Source organism: Leishmania mexicana, chromosome 8 (genome assembly GCF_000234665.1).
Source record: "Leishmania mexicana MHOM/GT/2001/U1103 complete genome, chromosome 8".
Classification (NCBI taxonomy): Eukaryota; Euglenozoa; class Kinetoplastea; order Trypanosomatida; family Trypanosomatidae; genus Leishmania; species Leishmania mexicana.
In genome coordinates this window covers 149,707-169,377 of record NC_018312.1, presented here as the reverse complement: position 1 = coordinate 169,377, position 19,671 = coordinate 149,707, and the positions used below count along the sequence as shown (strand labels likewise).

The 19,671-nt window shown below is 54.9% G+C and overlaps 6 protein-coding genes across 6 annotated transcripts; all 6 read left to right on the top strand.

The window, feature by feature from the left end:
- Positions 1-104: 104 nt before the first annotated feature.
- On the top strand, positions 105-1,466 carry LMXM_08_29_2360 (metallo-peptidase, Clan MH, Family M20; the record flags this gene model as incomplete). The annotated part of the gene is made up of 1 exon (XM_003872273.1): positions 105-1,466. One exon carries the CDS (start codon positions 105-107, stop codon positions 1,464-1,466), a length of 1,362 nt encoding a protein of 453 aa, XP_003872322.1.
- A 922-nt stretch (positions 1,467-2,388) lies between these two features.
- LMXM_08_29_2370 (putative 60S ribosomal protein L39) lies at positions 2,389-2,544 on the top strand (the record flags this gene model as incomplete). Its single annotated transcript, XM_003872272.1, has 1 exon — positions 2,389-2,544. The coding sequence occupies one exon, from the start codon at positions 2,389-2,391 to the stop codon at positions 2,542-2,544; it is 156 nt and encodes a 51-aa protein (XP_003872321.1).
- Positions 2,545-3,031: 487 nt separating this feature from the next.
- On the top strand, positions 3,032-4,804 carry LMXM_08_29_2380 (putative kinesin; the record flags this gene model as incomplete). Its single annotated transcript, XM_003872271.1, has 1 exon — positions 3,032-4,804. The coding sequence occupies one exon, from the start codon at positions 3,032-3,034 to the stop codon at positions 4,802-4,804; it is 1,773 nt and encodes a 590-aa protein (XP_003872320.1).
- A 1,741-nt stretch (positions 4,805-6,545) lies between these two features.
- On the top strand, positions 6,546-8,315 carry LMXM_08_29_2390 (putative kinesin; the record flags this gene model as incomplete). Its single annotated transcript, XM_003872270.1, has 1 exon — positions 6,546-8,315. The coding sequence occupies one exon, from the start codon at positions 6,546-6,548 to the stop codon at positions 8,313-8,315; it is 1,770 nt and encodes a 589-aa protein (XP_003872319.1).
- Positions 8,316-13,378: 5,063 nt separating this feature from the next.
- Positions 13,379-14,278, top strand: LMXM_08_29_2400 (conserved hypothetical protein; the record flags this gene model as incomplete). Its single annotated transcript, XM_003872269.1, has 1 exon — positions 13,379-14,278. The coding sequence occupies one exon, from the start codon at positions 13,379-13,381 to the stop codon at positions 14,276-14,278; it is 900 nt and encodes a 299-aa protein (XP_003872318.1).
- Positions 14,279-16,643: 2,365 nt separating this feature from the next.
- LMXM_08_29_2410 (conserved hypothetical protein) lies at positions 16,644-17,888 on the top strand (the record flags this gene model as incomplete). The annotated part of the gene is made up of 1 exon (XM_003872268.1): positions 16,644-17,888. The coding sequence occupies one exon, from the start codon at positions 16,644-16,646 to the stop codon at positions 17,886-17,888; it is 1,245 nt and encodes a 414-aa protein (XP_003872317.1).
- Positions 17,889-19,671: the final 1,783 nt, after the last annotated feature.

Sequence of the window (19,671 nt, the reverse complement as noted above, 5' to 3'; positions counted from 1 at the left end):
ATTTCTTTGTGTTACCTTCACACTATCCTTCATTTGTTCCAGTCGCATTTCGTTTGCCTCGTCCCTCTGCGCCCCGCAGGAGATTTTTTTCCCCTAGTCTCATAATGTCGACCATTATGTCTGAGCACGTTGTAAAGATGGCAAAGGAATTTGTCAACTTTATGAATCAAGCCATCACCCCGTTTCACGCTGTGCAAACAGTTTCCGACATGCTGAGGGATGCCGGGTACACGCAGCTTCATGAGGAAAAGGCTTGGCCAGAAATAACTCCTGGCGGCAAGTACTACTTGACGCGCAATGGGACCAGCATCATTGCGTTTTCAGTCGGAGGAAAATTTGACCCAATGAACGGTGTAAAGATTGTTGGCGCGCACACGGATTCCCCTAATTTTCTGGTGAAGCCACGCACAAAATCGACCGCCGCTGATTACCAACGCGTGGCAGTGCAGTGCTACGGTGGTGGTCTGTGGCACTCCTGGTTTGATCGCGATTTGACGGTTGCCGGCCGCGTTATCATTTCGCGAGAGCGCCTGGAGCAGAAAATTATAAAGATCGACAAGCCAATCATGCGTATCCCAAATCTCGCTATTCATTTGACCGCTGCCAAGGATCGCGAAGCGTTTTCATTCAACAAGGAGTCTCATTTGATCCCTATCATATCTACGCAGATAGCCGCGAAGATTGCAGAGTGTGACGACAAGGATGCATCGAATCTGAATCACTGCGTTTCCCTGATGAAGGCTATTGCGAGCGTTGCTGGATGCAACCCAGATGATATTGTCGATTTTGATTTGAGCGTGATTGACACCCAGCCGGCGGTAATTGGAGGAATTCATGATGAGTTTATCTTCTCGCCGCGCCTTGACAATCTGATCTCGTGCTATTGCGCTGTGAAGGCGATTATCGAGGCGGGCTCATTGGAAAATGATACGATGATACGCATGGTGTGCTTGTTCGATCACGAAGAGTGTGGCTCCAGTTCATCCCAGGGTGCTGCCGGCTCGCTCGTTCCTGATGTTATTGAGCACATTGTAAGCAACAAAACCCTTCGTGCAACGTTGGTCGCCAACTCATTTCTTCTGTCCGTCGATGGCGCACATGGGTGTCACCCGAATTACGCTGACAAGCACGAAAATGCTCACCGACCAGCTCTCCATGGAGGACCTGTTATCAAATACAATGCAAACGTCCGTTATGCGACCAACGGGTTAACAGCAGCCGTAGTGAAGGATATGGCGAAGAAGGCTGACGTACCCATCCAAGAGTTTGTGGTGCGAAATGACTTTCCCTGCGGATCCACCATCGGGCCCATTCTGTCTGCTCTGTCCGGTATAAAAACTGCTGATATTGGCAACCCCATGATCAGCATGCACAGTATCCGGGAGATGTGCGGTACTGTTGATGTCTACTACATGACGAAGCTGATTGAATCCTTTTTCGTCAACTACGAAAACCCGCATGAGTAGTTGGCAACAAACACTATCAAATCGTCGAGTCAGCTTTCACGACTATCTGACAAATTGATCTTTCGCCGTGTAGTGATGGCAAAGTGCTAGGTCCTGCTTTTGAGTTTAGGGAATTATTTCCTCTCTTTCACGAGAACATACTAGCTGCCTGCAATGCTGTCAACGTCTGTTTACCTGTGGCAAGGGTCGACAGCTTCTCAAGTGGTAGGTACCGTTGGGATGTTGCTACTGCGGCCCTTTTCATTCGTTGTTCCTCTCCTTCGCTTTTGCGATTGGGGCCCACCTTAACTTGAGAAAACTGTGGGATTGCCGCAAAATGTGTGTGTAGTGACAGGCTCTCCTTTTCACATTCTGTGAAGTTCTCGAGGCATTTTTCCCTGTCTTTTTCTTCTCTCTTGTTGTTGTTCTTTGGTGGTTTTGATGGGCTTCCTTTGCTCCTCAAAACGAATTTTCCGATTCACGCGCTGAGGATCGACAGCTACTGTCATGATGCTACAGATTTGTGACTAAAGATAACTCAAGTAAGCCTGTCGAGTGCAGCGGAGGGGGATCGGTGCACCGTCACCGCGTTGAGTCAACAGTCCTCAATTTTACGTGACAGGGGAGTTTCCAGTATAGCGAGGGGTGCTTCTTTTCTGTGGGACAACCCCTTCTTCTGAATGAGGCAACAACTGGTGAACTATAAGTTACAGGCGCAGCATTTCTATGCTCGCCTTGAGCGGTTCGCGCGCCGTCTTTTGAGCGTGCTGTTGGTGACTTACTATTCTGCACTTCCTTACTCTCTCCACTCGTCTCTATGCTTCTTTGCTACGAAATGGACTTTTTTCGAATCCAACGAATACCCCTACACACTGCTCACATGTTACCACCTAAAACTTGACACTGCTAACCCCACAATCGCAGTTCCTAGAAGCTCGACAAAATGGGCCGCTTCAAGCCTCTCGCTGTGAAGAAGAAGTACGCGAAGAAGATGAACCAGAACAAGCCGGTTCCCTACTGGATTCGTCTGCGTACTGGCAACCGCATCAAGTGGAACGAGAAGCGCCGCCACTGGCGCCGCACGAAGCTGAACTACTAAGGTTTATCAGCTCCAGGAACGAATGTACTTTTATTATTATTGTTTCGTGTCATGTAATTGACTCTATTTAAAACCAAGCAAAGCAACTCTTTACCAGGGAAGCCGACAAGGCTTTCTATTCCCGAAGAACCTTTGCGGCTTTCCAACTCATAGGAGAGCCGTCTCTTCCCCACTTCGGCTTCAATAAAGGAAAATGGCGTCTTTCGAGTAGAAAAGGGCAGATGCGGCGCATTGCGTGCTTTGCACCTATATCCGCCACAGCTCGCATTTCGACTGCGTAGAAAGTAGTGGAAATATGTTCTTCACCAAGACCGTGCCTGTTTGCTCTCTCAATTCTCGTTTCGCTATAACATCCCTTCCTCTTTAAAAAAAAATCTGTTGTGTCTCTGCAGCATTTCTGGTACCCGAGCTGTTTCCTCTCGCTAGGGAAGCAACAACAGCTACTGCTTGTTGTTATTAGTGCGAAATAGAGCATCTGAAACGGAAAATGAGTGCTGCAGCGGACCCTACATCGCGCGTGCAGGTGTCTGTTCGTGTCCGCCCTTTGGGGAAAGGGGATCAGAGAAGTGGTAAAATTGTAGTGCGCGGTGCCGAGGGCGGCAGTGTCGTCGTGGATGACGAGCAAAGGACGAAGCGTGCGTACCGCTTCGACCATGTGTTCAGCGGCGACCAGGCGGAGGTGTTCGAGGCTATCGGGTGGCCGATGCTGAGAGAGGCGTACAAGGGGTTCAACGTGTGCCTGTTTGCGTACGGGCAGACGGGGAGCGGAAAGACGTACAGCCTGCTCGGGGACATGGGGTGCGAGGAGCGCGCGGGGGTGGCGCCGCGGTTTGTGCGGTGCCTGTTCGACGAGGCGCAGCGGATGGTGGACGAGGACGCTGACCTGACGATCAAGGTGTCGCTGTCGATGATCGAGGTGTACATGGAGAAGGTGCGCGACCTGCTTGCGCCGCGGCAGCGCGGGCAGGAGCCGGAGTCGCTAGAGATCCACGAGGACCCGAGTCGGCGCGTGTACGTGCGTGGCGCGAGCGTGCATCAGGTGCTGAGCGCTGAGCGGATGATAGAGCTGCTGCGGAAGGGCAACGCGAACCGTCAGACGGCGGAGACTAAAATGAACGAGACGAGCTCGCGGTCGCACGCGATCATGCAGATCTCGCTGTCGCAGGAGTTCGCGTGCGTGGAAAAGAAGGATCTGGAGTGCGTTGTGTCGCTGGTGGACCTTGCGGGGAGCGAGCGGCAGGCGAAGACAGAGTCGACCGGGCAGCAGTTTGAGGAGGCAAAGAAGATCAACCACTCACTGCTGATGCTCGGGCGCGCGCTGAACTCCTTCAGCGATCGCAAGGGCGGCGACGCCTTCATCTCGCTGCGCGAGTCGAAGCTGACGCGACTGCTGTCGGAGAGCTTTGGCGGGAACAGCAAGACGTGGATGCTGGCGACGGTGTCGCCGACAGCGTTCAACCTGACGGAGTCCATCTCCACGCTGGACTACGCCACTAACGCGATGGCCATCACAAACAAGGCGAAGGTGAACAAGAGCTCCAAAGACCTGGAGTGTAGTGACCTCGTGAGATTGCGTCAGTACCTTGTTGGCTCTGTAGCGCGAGAGAAAGGTTTGGTTGAAAGCTATGAGTCGCAAGTGGCGGAGTTGAGGGCGGATATCGAGGCGCTAAATCGAGAATTGCTGACGCTCAACGATTCGCAGATGGAGGTGGAGTTGCAGGAGGCGCTTATGGAGCGCGATGCGCTTGTGTCGGAAATGGTATCAAAACTTGCTGGCGTTGGTGTAGGGGGAGCACGTGCACCGCTTGTGTGCTTTTGCGGCACGTGCAAAACCTCACTGTGCTCTATCCTTCTGGGCTCCTACGAAGTAAACACACTTGTCGTGCCGCTGTACGATTTGGTGGGTCCACCACCGTTGCTGCAATGCAACCTTCACGTACTACTCACCGAGGCCAAAGAGGTGATGGTCATCGTAGAGCTTGTGGAACTGCATCATTTGCCTGACTTTGCCACGGATGGCGTGCGCGTATCGATTTGGTTTGAAGGACAGGCGAGTAGCCGGGTTGTCACCCCCATCGTCTCTTCAAACGGTGGTAACCCGAAGTTCAACTTCAAGCAGGTCTACATTTTCGGTCCCATGACAGACGAGCTTCGGCGCTTCTTTTCCGCCGATGTTTTATATCTACAGGTAGAAGGCATCACGAGTGCCGCTGACGTCTCGCTAGAGAGAGATGATGCGGAGGCGCGGTGTCTTTCGTAGAAAAATGAACACCTGCTTACTACCTTGTGTCGTTCTTCTGGGACATTTTAGTGCGGGCTGCCGTGCTATGTGTGCATGCAAAAGAACTCGCGCGTGGCTGATGGACCTCCTAGAGCTTGTAGAACCCATTGAACGCACCAGTTGCACACCTGTCTGTGGAGTTGTGGAGAGCACAACTGCCGTACCTAGCTGAGGGGTCTTTTCTATGCCTTCTTCTGTTAGTTTGTGACGCTTTCTGTTTGCGCCTTACTTCGAGCACCAGAGACACAGCGGGCTCTTTTTTTCTTTCACCCTTGAGCGAAGCGCCGATTCGTCACCGTTACTCTTGCTGTTAGAGTGGTGGGTGGCAGTCGAACGGGAATTGCTTCCTCTGCTTCTTCTCGCTTCTCCGTTTGTGCGTGTTTTTGTCGGTTTGCACATTTCACTCGACACCTGCACAGTAGCGCCTCTGGACAAGTAGTAGATGCAATATATATATATATATATATGTATATATATATATTTTCGGCGTGCCCATTCTGCTATAGTACGCGATCTCAACTCCACTCTAGCGGGCCTGTGTGCATCAGACAACGGAACGCATCAAAAGCGAGGTCAGGCTTCTTTTTCGGCAAGCCTGCAGATCTATCTCATCGCTCTCCGTACTGCCCCCAAGTAGTGCATGGACGCGGCAATTCGACCCACCAGGGGATGCCATACTGTGCTTTCCTTGGTTCCTGTTTCGGAAGGCGTGTTACTCGCTTCTTTCCTCTCTCCCTCAAGCAGCACGCGATTCCCGCTTTGTCTGCGTGCCTCTCTGTGAGTGTGTCACACATAGTAATGGGGACTGGCTCGCACAGACGCCATTCATATGTGTCCCTTCTCTACGTCTCTTTCATCTCGGTTAACTGACTCTCTTCGCCTCGCATCTCCTCTCGCTTCTTGGGCCAATACCACTGCTCTTCCATACTGATTCACGCCCACCTGCGTCATGCCACAGCTTCCCCCTACTCATCTCAACGTCCCTAGCCCCCGAAGACACACCTTCGTCGAGTTTACTGCGGGTGCAGCACGTTTGTCCCCAGCCAGCAACACACCCAAACTGGAACAGGAGAGGCGCCGAGTCCTTTCGCTCTTTCTCGGCCGCTTCTGTGACCTCATCTGCTTTTCTCTTATTCTGTCACTTTCTTCTATGCAGCGTTGACCGTTGGCGTTACCACGCTTGCCTCTTGCTGCCTTCGAGCCCTGCTCCAGTGGGCACAGGCGCATCTCTTTGTGGCTCTTTCTGCTTTCGTGGTTTCTAACACGCCAGGCTGTGCTATCCAAGAGGACTCCGCCTCTTGCTACTGCGTTCGAGCACTCCGGCTCGTCCCCACTCACATCGGACAAAAGAATCCGTTTGAAATCGTTTTCAGCGATCACGAAGAGGGAGCCACTCACACCACCTTCTCAGCAGCGTTTTATCTGTCCGCTGACCCTGGTGCATGCGCGCGACTTGAGTGAGCCTTTGAGCGTAGACGTGTAGAACTCCTTCTTCCCCTCCCCAACGCTTCCGCATTCCTGCGCTCGTTGTTTCTTCGTGTGCTCTGCACGCATGTGTCTCGTTTCTCTTTCTGACTTCTTGTGACAGAAGAAAGGGGCTGGACAAAGAGACCGAGACACGAAACACGCGTACACCAACACGCACACCGTTACACCCCGAGAGTCTCCTCTTCATCCCGCCTTACCCCCAAACACAGGGCGAATTTGATCTATTCAAATCATGTCTGAGGATGCAAAGTCCCGCGTGCAGGTCTCTCTCCGCATTCGGCCCGTAAAGAAAGGGGCTCGGCATAGCACTAAGGTTGTTGTGCGCGGTGCCGAGGGCGGCAGTGTCGTCGTGGATGACGAGCAAAGGACGAAGCGTGCGTACCGCTTCGACCATGTGTTCAGCGGCGACCAGGCGGAGGTGTTCGAGGCTATCGGGTGGCCGATGCTGAGAGAGGCGTACAAGGGGTTCAACGTGTGCCTGTTTGCGTACGGGCAGACGGGGAGCGGAAAGACGTACAGCCTGCTCGGGGACATGGGGTGCGAGGAGCGCGCGGGGGTGGCGCCGCGGTTTGTGCGGTGCCTGTTCGACGAGGCGCAGCGGATGGTGGACGAGGACGCTGACCTGACGATCAAGGTGTCGCTGTCGATGATCGAGGTGTACATGGAGAAGGTGCGCGACCTGCTTGCGCCGCGGCAGCGCGGGCAGGAGCCGGAGTCGCTAGAGATCCACGAGGACCCGAGTCGGCGCGTGTACGTGCGTGGCGCGAGCGTGCATCAGGTGCTGAGCGCTGAGCGGATGATAGAGCTGCTGCGGAAGGGCAACGCGAACCGTCAGACGGCGGAGACTAAAATGAACGAGACGAGCTCGCGGTCGCACGCGATCATGCAGATCTCGCTGTCGCAGGAGTTCGCGTGCGTGGAAAAGAAGGATCTGGAGTGCGTTGTGTCGCTGGTGGACCTTGCGGGGAGCGAGCGGCAGGCGAAGACAGAGTCGACCGGGCAGCAGTTTGAGGAGGCAAAGAAGATCAACCACTCACTGCTGATGCTCGGGCGCGCGCTGAACTCCTTCAGCGATCGCAAGGGCGGCGACGCCTTCATCTCGCTGCGCGAGTCGAAGCTGACGCGACTGCTGTCGGAGAGCTTTGGCGGGAACAGCAAGACGTGGATGCTGGCGACGGTGTCGCCGACAGCGTTCAACCTGACGGAGTCCATCTCCACGCTGGACTACGCCACTAACGCGATGGCCATCACAAACAAGGCGAAGGTGAACAGCATCTTCAAGAGCCTGGAGCTGAAGGAGCTGAAGGCGGTTGTGTCAAGCTTAGAGAAGCAACTGGAGAGTCTAGCGGCGGCGAGGGATGCAAAGGAGGTGGATGTGGCGATACTGCAGGAGGAGCGGGGTGCGCTGCGTCTCGCTGTTCATACTGCCCGCTCGCAAGACACTGCCGCGCTGCGGCTGAAAAGTACACTGCAGCATATTCAGCTAGGCAACCTTGCCCTTCGACGTCGAGTCGAGGCAGCCGAAAAGCGTATGATTTGGTCTCTAGACAACGAAGCCTCATTTCTCTTTTACAAGGGCCGTTGCGCCATCTCACTGCGGGGCGTGCTTCGTGGCGAGAAGCGGGCGTACCGCCTCGCTTTACTAGCCGAAAACGGTCAGGCGACATCTTCCATCTTGCATGTGCAAGTATTCTCCCTGAGCAAAGATCATACAGTACGCGAGGATCCAATGGAGCTGGTGGGGCAGAGTATCAAGTTCTGTCTGCGGATAGTCAGTGCTGAGGGCCTCCCGCCGCAGTTTTGCCGACACTCCTTTTGCAAACTGTCTCTGCTATACGATCAGGATAACCGTTACTTCACCACGAGCACGGCGAAAGACACTGTTAATCCGCGCTGGGATCTCGTAAAGCGGTTTGAGCTGCCACATTTGTCACCGGAGGTGATTGCGCACTTCAGCACTCATCATCTGTTTACGTTCGAGGTGTTTGGGTTTAGTACGTAGTAGAGAAAATGCAATTGGGGCGACAGCGCAGGTGTTGGCCCACGCGTGCGGCCCAATCCACACCTCACCTTCTTACCCCGTTGGCATAATACGATGAGGCACTCTTGCTTTACTGTGCGCGCCCTTTCTGTGGATGCGCATGTTGTGTGTGCATCACGGTCTCTGTGCCGCATTTTCTTCCTTCTCTCCCGCTCACAGCTGGCTTCGCTCTTTTTTCCGGCATTTGACACACTTGTTTTGTTTCGTCCTTTTCCTGTACTCGGCGCTCGTTTCCTTTTCGCCTTGCGTTCGTTGCGGTCGCTGATGGACTGGTGTGGCGCTTTGTGGTGCTATGTTGCACATGCCGCTCTCCTCCCTCTCTCGCAGGGTACACTTGCTCTATGTCTGTTTCTTTCTGTCGCCGTTTCTTCTTCCTCGTGTGTTTCATCATCGCTCAAACACGCGTTTTCTCACTTCTGTCGTGCTCGACAACTCTCTCCCCCTTTTTTCTGTCACGCGAATGCCGCTTTCCGCACGTCCGGGTGGTGGCAAGCACGTAGAAAAGGTTTCATGGAAGCTGTGTGAGCCTGTTCTTCTCCCTTTTTCTGTTTGGCGTTTGTGTGTGTGTGTAGAGGGGGGGAGGGTCGGCTTGAACCTTGTGAGAGTCCCGAACATCTCTTTTACTTCTTCCTCTTTCTTGTCTAACGGCTGCCTTCCTCCTTGGTCTTGTTGGTTTGCTACCGTTGCTCACCAGTTCTCTTTTTTTTTTCAGCATGCCCACCATTCTCTGCCGTACAACGTGAATTCGCTCTACCCACCGGGCCTGCCGCAAGCCCCATCCGCGACCTGCGAAGCAGCGCTAGGCACACCCGTTACACCAATGCGCCGACCCACTCATCTCAGCAGCGGCACACGCCTCAAGCGCTACCCACCCACCCCCGCATCGCGGGTCGCCGCCCAGTGCATCTCCCCGCGGTGGCACCCAGGCGCCCCACACCAGCAGGCAGTGTGAGGCCCGGGGGTGGGAGACGTACGCGTCGCGCTGACACTTCGCCCATCACATGGGCGGCACACGGGCGCATTCGCTGTCGCAGGTCGCCCCGACGCAGCGCCGTGTACGACCTGGCCGCCGACATCCGTCGCGGCAAACCACTCTGGCCTCCCCACGTCGTAGGCACTTGACCCCCTGTCACCACCAGAGGTGGCTCGGCATTGGCAGAGGTAGAGGGGCTGCACGGCTTCCCCACACAGAGTGTGAGGGGTGTACGAGGCCCCGAGGTACCGTGCACTGAGTTGTCCCCTCGTCGTCCGTATTCTCTTGTATGCGAAAAGTGTCGTCTCAGGTGAATCAGTGATTCAGAGGCTCATACCAGAACAGAGCGAATATCACAGAAAAGAGAAATGCGTGTCAGCATCAGCGAGAGCATATTAGAGTTCTCTTCCGAGTGCGACGCTTATGGGCGACACCTTCTTTCAGTGCGAACTTTATTTTTTTTCACTCCCTCGATCTCAAAAGAAAGAGAAGAAACAGAAGGGACTCCAGAAGATTTTCCACTGTCAGCAATGCGGAAGCGAGTGAACACACAACCCGTGCGTGTAGACATTAAGGTGTGCTTCCTCGAGTCTCAGGTGGTGTGAGTGGCTGCGTGTTTGGCGTTTCACCCTCCACCTTTCCGCCTTCTTTTGTACGATCTGTCATGTCATGATTGTACTCGAATCGGAAATGGGCACACACATCGGCACTTTCCTCCATCACTCCCTCACCCCCACCCTGGCCCCTCCCATACACACGCGTACAGGACTTCTGTTTTGTGTGCCGCTCTCATTCCCGGTGCCTCCTCCCCACTCTCTCTCTGTGTAAAACACGTTGCGCAGTAGACAAGGCCCTGCAGTCGTTTCAGCGCACTGAAAAAGAAAACAGAGAAAGAGAGAGGAGCCTCTTCTCTCCCAGAAATATCGCAGGCACGTTAGCAACGACAACAAGAATAAAAAAAACGCGACACGAAGACAGACTGCTCCGGGAAGGGAAGGACGACGGCACAGGGGAAGAGCACCGCTTTCCACCTCCTTTCATTCCCTCTCTCGGCGGCTACTTTTTGGGTTCTTTTTTGTTTCGCTCGGCTGTGCGTCTGTCTGCGCGTGTGTGCGTGCGCGTGGACTTGCGGATGCCATTTGCCCTATCCAGATTGTGATCTTTCCTTATCCGTTTTCCTGTCCTCTCATCCTGCTTTCCCCTCTTTGCTCTGCGGCGTGTGTTCCTTTACCTCTCCCTCCGGCCTCTCGGTTGCTTGAACTCTTTCTCCCTTGACCTGTCTTGCGCATTTTTTTTCTCGCTCACTGAGCCATTATCTCGTACATTTTCTGGCGTACTCATGAGTGAATGGCACATTGAATTATATATATATATATTAGATTGTTCGCCGCAGGTGTACGTACTCACTCAGACACGCCCGATCCACACGCTGGACTCTACCACTGTTGCCCCTTCCCTGGCCTCCTTTTTTTTGTTTGTTTGGACTTGTGCACGGCTCTCTGTTCCTCCCCCAAGTCGCGCTTCTCACTTGAGGGACACCGCTAACGTTTCGTTTCCTTCCACTCTGTTTTCCCTTGAGGCTCACGGGTAGACGTGACAGCATGTGCATAAGTGGTTTGCGCTGTGACTCATTCAAGGCTGCTAGGCAGGAAAGGGACAAAGTAGTAGCAAGGTTTTTTTTTAGCGGCGCCTCCGCCTTCTTTTGCGCTCGCTATTTCTGCTCATCTTTGTTTCCCTGGTGTCTTCACTGCCCGCTGGCTACATCACTGCCAAGGCATCAGCGATGGAGAGAAAAAAAGGGAAAGGAAGGTTCCTTTTTACACGCGCACTGGCTGGCACAGACTCACCGCACCGATACACCTACAAAGATATTCACTTGCTTCGCAGATGTCGAAGATTCTCTCTCTGAACCAGGTCATTAACGTCTTTTTCTCAAAGGATCGCGCTTGTATGGCGTATGCCGTGCAGCTCAACGTAACTGCTCCTTCCTTGCCTTGCTTCAACTTTTTCTTTTCTTGCGCGTTATGTCCTCTGTATGGTTACGACGATGCCCACCTCGTTTTTCTCTCTCTTATTTGCTCTTCTCTCTGCTACATGCGCATTCGTGCGCTCCCTCGTTCTCTCTCTTGCATCTTCTCACACGCTTTCGTTCTGGGTGACATCTTTTTTTCTCCGCCATTCGTTTCTTTTTCACCCCGCCGTATTCTCCCCCGTTTCCGACTCTCTCTATCTGCCTTATCTCTTTGTTTCCTTGCTGTGGTTGTCTTCCCTTCTCCCTCTCTTTAGGTCATTTTCTCCGTCGGGTGATCAGTTCCACTGCTGTATCGACTGTTTGACTGTATTATGGACGCCGCTGCTGTGTGCCCATTTTTGTCTCCGTTGGGTATTCTCCTGTTGTATCTCTTTCGCCCACTTTCCCTTGGGTGTCGCTGCCACCCTCTTTTCAGCCTTTTTTCTTCGTCTCCGCGCCTTTGTGAGGGCTGTGCACAAAAAATATATCGATTTGCATAAATATGTACGCATAGAATTTTGCCCTTTCCCCTGCTGACAGGGGGATACCTCAGTGCGCGGTACCTCGGGGCCCCGTACACCCCTCACACTCTGTGTGGGGAAGCCGTGCAGCCCCTCTACCTCTGCCAATGCCGAGCCACCTCTGGTGGTGACAGGGGGTCAAGTGCCTACGACGTGGGGAGGCCAGAGTGGTTTGCCGCGACGGATGTCGGCGGCCAGGTCGTACACGGCGCTGCATCGGAGCGACCTGCGACAGCGAATGCGCCCGTGTGCCGCCCATGTGATGGGCGAAGTGTCAGCGCGACGCGTACGTCTCCCACCCCCGGGCCTCACACTGCCTGCTGGTGTGGGGCGCCTGGGTGCCACCGCGGGGAGATGCACTGGGCGACGACCCGCGATGCGGGGGTGGGTGGGTAGCGCTTGAGGCGTGTGCCGCTGCTGAGATGAGTGGGTCGGCGCATTGGTGTAACGGGTGTGCCTAGCGCTGCTTCGCAGGTCGCGGATGGGGCTTGCGGCAGGTCCGGTGGGTAGAGCGAATTCACGTTGTACGGCAGAGAATGGTGGACGCGTTGAGGTGCTACATGCTTCTTCTATTTTCCGTTGCGTCTGCTGCGCTTTCACTCTCTCCTTTCTCCCCTCTCCTCTCTTCCCCGTGTGTGCTTGTGTGTCGTCTCCTTTTCCACTTCTCTCTGCTTTACCTCCTCTCCACTCCGTACAAGCCACAAAGAGGAAATACAAACGTCCCTCTAATTGTACGACACGCCGACCAAAATAATAATAAAGAAAGGTCGACGGCAGTCGCTGGCTGTTTGGCAATTACTGACAGCTTTCCCGCTTTTTTTTTGTTTCCTTCAGCTCTCTTTCTTTATTTTTCTTTCTCGTACATTCTGTCGTTGCTCTTCTCGTTCGCTTTCTTGCATCCCCTACCCTCTGATCTACGGTCATCACCTTTCCTTCATCGCTGCGCCGATACGCATCGCTGCACGCACACGTCTAATCCAACTTTCTTTCGCCTGCTTCCATAGCAAAGGGAAAAGAATCTACCGAGGGAAATTCAGAAGGGACTTTTCCGTTTTCCTCCTTGTTTCGTGGCGTTTCTTCCTTCCTTTTTCTCCTCCTTCAGCTCAGGGAATCACCGGCCCGTCATTAGAAGCTATCGCAACGCCGTAGGCGGCAGCTTCTTTTCGGTCATTTCAGCATTGCCGACCGCATCGCCGTAGAGTGGGCCTCTACTCCCAAGATGCGTGTTTCTACCTCGTCGCATGTTCACAGGCATGACAAGGAGCGAGGCGCCAATAAGACGCACCACGACCCTGGATGGCGCTGGAACCGACAAACAGCCCCGTCGGTTCTTAGCTCCAGCTACAAGCAACCGTGTGACCGTCTTTTAACGACCTTTGAGACTCCCTTCTCGCATTTGGAGGAATCGATCTGCGTAGCGGTAGAGAACGCTTCCCCCTCCCGATTCTCCACGACTGCAGCGCCCGACGGCACTCACACCGCGTCACACGTCGTTGGTTCCACGGTTCCGATTTCATCCATGCCGTTTGGTCAGCGCTCCACGCTCGCACAAGAGGCGCTCAGCAACCTCCTGGGGGCCGGCTCTCATGCGGCCAGGCATCAACACTCGACCAGGAGCGGCCGAAAAGCGAACGCCATCTCCAGCCCTCTTTTCCCGACAACTGTAGAGCCAACCCCCATCTCCGCTACATGGACAGATGCACCGCAAGACGCGGCCTTCCCCTCAAAACCGCGTCTCGACACAGTTACTGTACCTAGCTCGTCCTGCACGTCAAAGCGCGCGGGGAGTACCGACACCGCAACATCACTTCCTTCCATGCCGCTGACGTTCTCGCTCACCTTGATCCCACCGCCCCGGCCTCAGGATGTCGGCAAGCTCGTTGTTGTGCTAGATCTCGACGAGACTCTTGTGTATAGTCGTGACATGACCGTCTACAAGCGTCCTGGTGTAATTCAGCTGCTGAGGACGCTGAAGGGCAAGTGTGAGGTTATTGTGTGGACGGCCGGAACGCGAGAGTACGCGCTGGATGTGATTCGCACCATCGACTCGGTTTGTGCCGTGCAGTACTGCATCTACCGCCACCCCTTGTGGTGGTCTGGCGACATAGGTTGCACAAAGGACCTTCGTCTGTTAGGCCGCCCCATGGATCGAGTACTCCTCATAGACAACACCCCCAGCGTGTTCCGTGCAAACCCGCGCAACTCTCTTCTCGTTGGGGACTTTATTGTGCCACACCCGAGAGCATACAACGCACAGGAGAAGACGCTGTTGGTGTTGGCTGACATCTTTGAGCATGTGTTCCGCCGTTTCACCTCCCCATGCGTCGCCGACGTCTTCGCGAGCAAGCGCATCAGCCGGCAAGTCATCCGACTGGAGCGGGGCGGATTTGTGGATCTTAACGTCCTCACCCCTATTTGAAGCATGAATGTGGCTTAACCCATTGCCGCGTGACCGCCATGCTTCCCGGTTCGCAGCTTCACCGGGGGAGGGTACGACGGTGCCATCCTCTGTGCCAGGCCCTCCTCCTGGGTTGTGCACCATCTTGTCATGTTTCGCTTGCACCCTCCACTCCTTCTCTTTTCTCTCCTTATCACGGCGTGCGGGTATGTGTACGGCTGTGTGCGAGAATTCGACTGCCTGCTGGGGGGTTGCTGTATTGCTTCGTGATGTGAGGTCCAATTCTCCTTGAACCCTCGTCCACTGTAGTGTCTTCCCGCCGTCAGCGCTGGCTGTACATTTCTCGTATGCATTCCCTTTCCCGTGGAGGGGGGCTGCGGTGGTTCACCTCTGCGCGCGCTCTCTTTTACTCTAGAGCGTGCGCGTGTTCTTTTTTTCTTCATGCTCCTTGTACTACTGCTACTATTTCCGATTCGATTTTTTTCTATTGTGTTCGTTTGCTGTTTGTGTTTTCGCCATTGCCCCCCCCCCCCCCCACTTCTCGACGCCCTCACCGACAACACTGCTCTCTCCTTTAGCTCGTCTCCTTTCACTGCCTCTGATCTCTGCTGGGGCTGGGTGCGATGCCTCTTGTCGCTAAGCAAAACAAAAACCATCTGGCATGTCTGCACCCCTCTCCCTCCCCCTTACTTGCCCGAAGATCTTCTTTTTGGTAACTTCGCACCACTTACGATGTCCTTAACGTGGTGCCGCTCGTGTGTCGGCTCGCTCACTTTCCTTCCATTCTCTTCCTCCCCCCATTTCCAGCCTCCCATGAGCTTTGCCTCCTCTCTCTTCTCTTCGATTCCTCGTGTTTGGATGGGCGTACCGTACCGAGAGCAGAGCTGATGCCCATCTCCTTTTCCTTTACCCCCACCCTCTCTCCTCGTTCTCTTGTTCATTTGGTGTCTTTTACCTTTGCCCAAAGTTCCTTGGCGTGCGTGTGTTTCTCTCTGTTGGGCGCAGACAGTCACTCTCATGATGGCGCGGCTGTGAAAGCAAACGACAACGAGGGAGATACGCGGGTGACGGGAACGCAAAAGCGGGGAAAGAACGTTTACGGTGCGTGCATGTGTGTGTGGGCTTTTACTTTCTTGTTGTAGAACAAAAAAAACACGACCGTCACACATACAAACCGAAGTAAACCACGAGACCGTCTTCTCTTCCCTTCTTCCTCTTCGTCTTTGCGCACCACCCGTGCCTCATCTGTTCTTTCGCCTTCTTCACATCCTCCACGGCACTCACGTCGCCTGTCAGATCCCTCTGGTGTTTTGTTTCTGTGTTGACGAATCGCGCCTAAAGGAGGAGGTGGAGGTGCTGAATGTAATCCTTGGTGTGCATGCGCCTTCTCCGTTGTACAGCACACGCGGCATCCGCATACATGCAAAAAAAAGCAGAGAAATTCACTCCCAAAGCGTTCTTGTTCCTTTTCTTTCTTCTCTCTCCTGTGGCTCAGTTTGCATTTCCATCTTTTTCTTTTCCGTCGTGGCTGCTTTCTCTCTTCTCCCTCCTTTTCGAAGGTGCTCTGACGCCTCGATGACAAGGGAAGAAGGAACACACACACACACACACACACCGCAGTGCACGGTACCTCGGGGCCCCGTACACCCCTCACACTCTGTGTGGGGAAGCCGTGCAGCCCCTCTACCTCTGCCAATGCCGAGCCACCTCTGGTGGTGACAGGGGGTCAAGTGCCTACGACGTGGGGAGGCCAGAGTGGTTTGCCGCGACGGATGTCGGCGGCCAGGTCGTACACGGCGCTGCATCGGAGCGACCTGCGACAGCGAATGCGCCCGTGTGCCGCCCATGTGATGGGCGAAGTGTCAGCGCGACGCGTACGTCTCCCACCCCCGGGCCTCACACTGCCTGCTGGTGTGGGGCGCCTGGGTGCCACCGCGGGGAGATGCACTGGGCGGCGACCCGCGATGCGGGGGTGGGTGGGTAGCGCTTGAGGCGTGTGCCGCTGCTGAGATGAGTGGGTCGGCGCATTGGTGTAACGCGTGTGCCTAGCGCTGCTTCGCAGGTCGCGGATGGGGCTTGCGGCAGGCCCGGTGGGTAGAGCGAATTCACGTTCTATGGCAGAGAATGGTGGACGTGCTAAGAAAGCAAAAGGAAAAGCCTTTGTTTTTATGTCTTCCAGTGATGGTTTGCGTTCTGTACGTCTTTTTGGTTCTGTCTGCTGAAAGGTACGGTTCATTCCTCTCCCACGCCTCACCGGGGCTTCCGAGCCGTTGTGCAGTCGATCACGTCTATGTGTGCGCATCAAAGCTTATCCCTCCGCCTGTTTCTCTCTTCTGCAGGCAACTGCAGGCCGCCTCTTTTTTCTTTCCGCATACAGTTGCACACGATGGCACAATACAAGCCGATAGAAGCAACTTGGGTCGCTACCCCGTACCTCGTCCACGGCAAGGCAGAGCAGTATCTGCGCATCCCATGCGCGGCGCTCGTCTGGTACTTCTTTTTGTCTGGCGCAATCGCGCCGTTTCTGCGCATCACGGACGAGACGGCTGTGGCGTCGCGCCATTTCATTGGGTGGCACCTCTTTAGATGGGTTCGTGCGTACCTGTGCGCGAATGGAGTGTTTATGGTGACGTTGTTCCTTGTAGAGAATATACGGTGCCTCATTGCTCCGGGGCCTAGGCAGCTGTCTTTGGCGGACGACTACCAGGATGGGTACCCGACAAAGGTGGACAAAATGACCGCCTTCGAGTACGACACCCCAGCTGACACGTATGAGCGTGTGAAAATGTTCGGTTTCATGGTAAGCGGCGTGGCCTTTGTGCGCATCTTCGCCGCGACAACAAGTATCTTCCTAGGCCTCTTCACGGCTAGTATCGCGGGCTACCTCGACCGCCACGCGCATCCTTGGTGGTTTGGCTTCTGGTCTAGGGTGACGGCTTTTATCTCTATTGTGGCCTTCTCCGTGCTCGGCTTGTATAACGTTCAGCAGTACGGCCAGTTTTCCACCTGCTCGGAGTGCAAGATCCTCATTGCAAACCATAGCTGCGTCATAGAGGTGATTTGGCTCTACATCATGGGCGGCTTCCCGTCCTTCGTCTCGCGCAAGGAGAACCTCTCCTTTCTCTTCTTCGGCAACGTTGTCCGCGGGAGCTCGAGCATCTTAGTCGACCGAGATGCAGCGACGTCACGAGAGCAGGCCATGACGACAATCCTGCGACGCGCCGGCGACCTCGCAGCGCCGCAGCTGATGATCTTCCCTGAAGGGACGACAGGGAATCAGCAAGCCCTGTTCATGTTCAAGAAGGGTGTGTTCGAGGCTGCAGTACCGGTGCAGATGGTGTGCATTGCTTTCCCCTACAAGCACTTCAATCCTGCCTGGACGGGGCGCGGTGTTGGTGGCAATGGCCTGTGGGATATTTTGCTTCGGCTTAGTTGCCAGTTTGTGAACTACGCTGAGGTGCGCCTTCTCCCTGTCTATCACCCGACCGAGGAGGAGAGGAGGGACCCGAAGCTGTACGCCAGCCACTGCCAGAGAATGATGGCAACGGTGCTGCGAGAGAATATCAGCGACGCCTCGTTCAGCGACTACAAGGAGGCATTCCGCCACTTCGCGGAGCTCAAGAATCGGTGAGAGCGAAACAAGAAAGAAGGTGCAATGCGGGGGTACGGAGGGTGAACACAGAGTGATCCTTTGGGTACTCCTTCCTCCGCATATACCCACACTCACGCAGATCTGAACCTGCTCTGCGTGTGGGGGAGGGGGTGGGAGGGAAGGGGGGGGGGCGATGTGCGCTCGTTGTATTCGAGATACTTTGCGCATGCCGTGGCAACAGTGAGCCCTCTCGTTCTCGCTCACTTCTCTCCACCTTCTTCAGCAGGTTGCCAATGCTTCCGGCTTCCATTTACTTGTGTGGCTGCCGCAGCTCTGCTGTGGCGTATTGGCCGCTGACACTCTTCATGCGATGGGTACATCAAGAGGCGCTACTTTCGTCGTCCCCAGCGTTGCTGCACCATTTCTTCGCATACTCTTCTTAAGTGTGTGCACATGGGCACTCAGTAGACGAGTACGTGTCCAACTGCTCGTTGGCGCCTGCGGCTTCCCCCTTACTGGGAGGCGACCCAGTCCACCTTTCAGGTTTTTTGACAGTATCTACCTTTGTGCGCTTCGATGACAGAGGGGGGTACACACCGCAGTGCACGGTACCTCGGGGCCTCGTACACCCCTCACACTCTGTGTGGGGAAGCCGTGCAGCCCCTCTACCTCTGCCAATGCCGAGCCACCTCTGGTGGTGACAGGGGGTCAAGTGCCTACGACGTGGGGAGGCCAGAGTGGTTTGCCGCGACGGATGTCGGCGGCCAGGTCGTACACGGCGCTGCGTCGGGGCGACCTGCGACAGCGAATGCGCCCGTGTGCCGCCCATGTGATGGGCGAAGTGTCAGCGCGACGCGTACGTCTCCCACCCCCGGGCCTCACACTGCCTGCTGGTGTGGGGCGCCTGGGTGCCACCGCGGGGAGATGCACTGGGCGGCGACCCGCGATGCGGGGGTGGGTGGGTAGCGCTTGAGGCGTGTGCCGCTGCTGAGATGAGTGGGTCGGCGCATTGGTGTAACGCGTGTGCCTAGCGCTGCTTCGCAGGTCGCGGATGGGGCTTGCGGCAGGTCCGGTGGGTAGAGCGAATTCACGTTCTATGGCAGAGAATGGTGGCTGTGTTGCGGAGCAACCAAAAACAAGGAAATGTATCGTTGTGTGCCTCTATTTCTCGTTTATGCGGGTCTATGTGCATCTCTCCTCACTGATGTCTCTCTTGCGCCTCCTGTTCTCTCTTTCACACCCTTGTCCTGCTGCGGATGCTGAGGCTTTACGGTGCACGTCGTATTGTTGTGTTTTCCTGAGTGGAGTGGAGTACGCAGCACGAAGTTTCGGACGAAGCGAGGTAAAAATGGGACAGTGGTGAGGGAGAGGGGCGGGTTGGCTGGAGCTGAGTGGCTGAAGCAGAGAAAGAAAAAACAAGGAATGCAGAGAAAGGCGATGCTGTCGTGATAACGGAAGCCCATCCTGTGCCACCGCTGATGCCGGGAATCATGTTGATTGACCGCCATTGTGGCTGCTGATCTTCAAAGGAAGGAAAGCCCCGCAGAGGTCAAGAGACCGGTGAGTCGAATAACGAAAACGTTTGCACCGTCACTGACAGAGACGCACATGAGCGTGTGCGTACACTCGCATGTGTTGTTGTCGGTAGCTTTTAGGGGGACACACGTCGTCTCATCAAGCGGGTGAGTGTCTTGTATGTGTTTGCTGGTACATCGCAGTCAATGAAGAAGCCATTGTCTTCTGCCTCCACGTCTTTCCTGCGCCTTCTTTTTTTTCTCAACATCGCATTTGTCACACGATGCTTCTTTAACGTCGCTCTCTT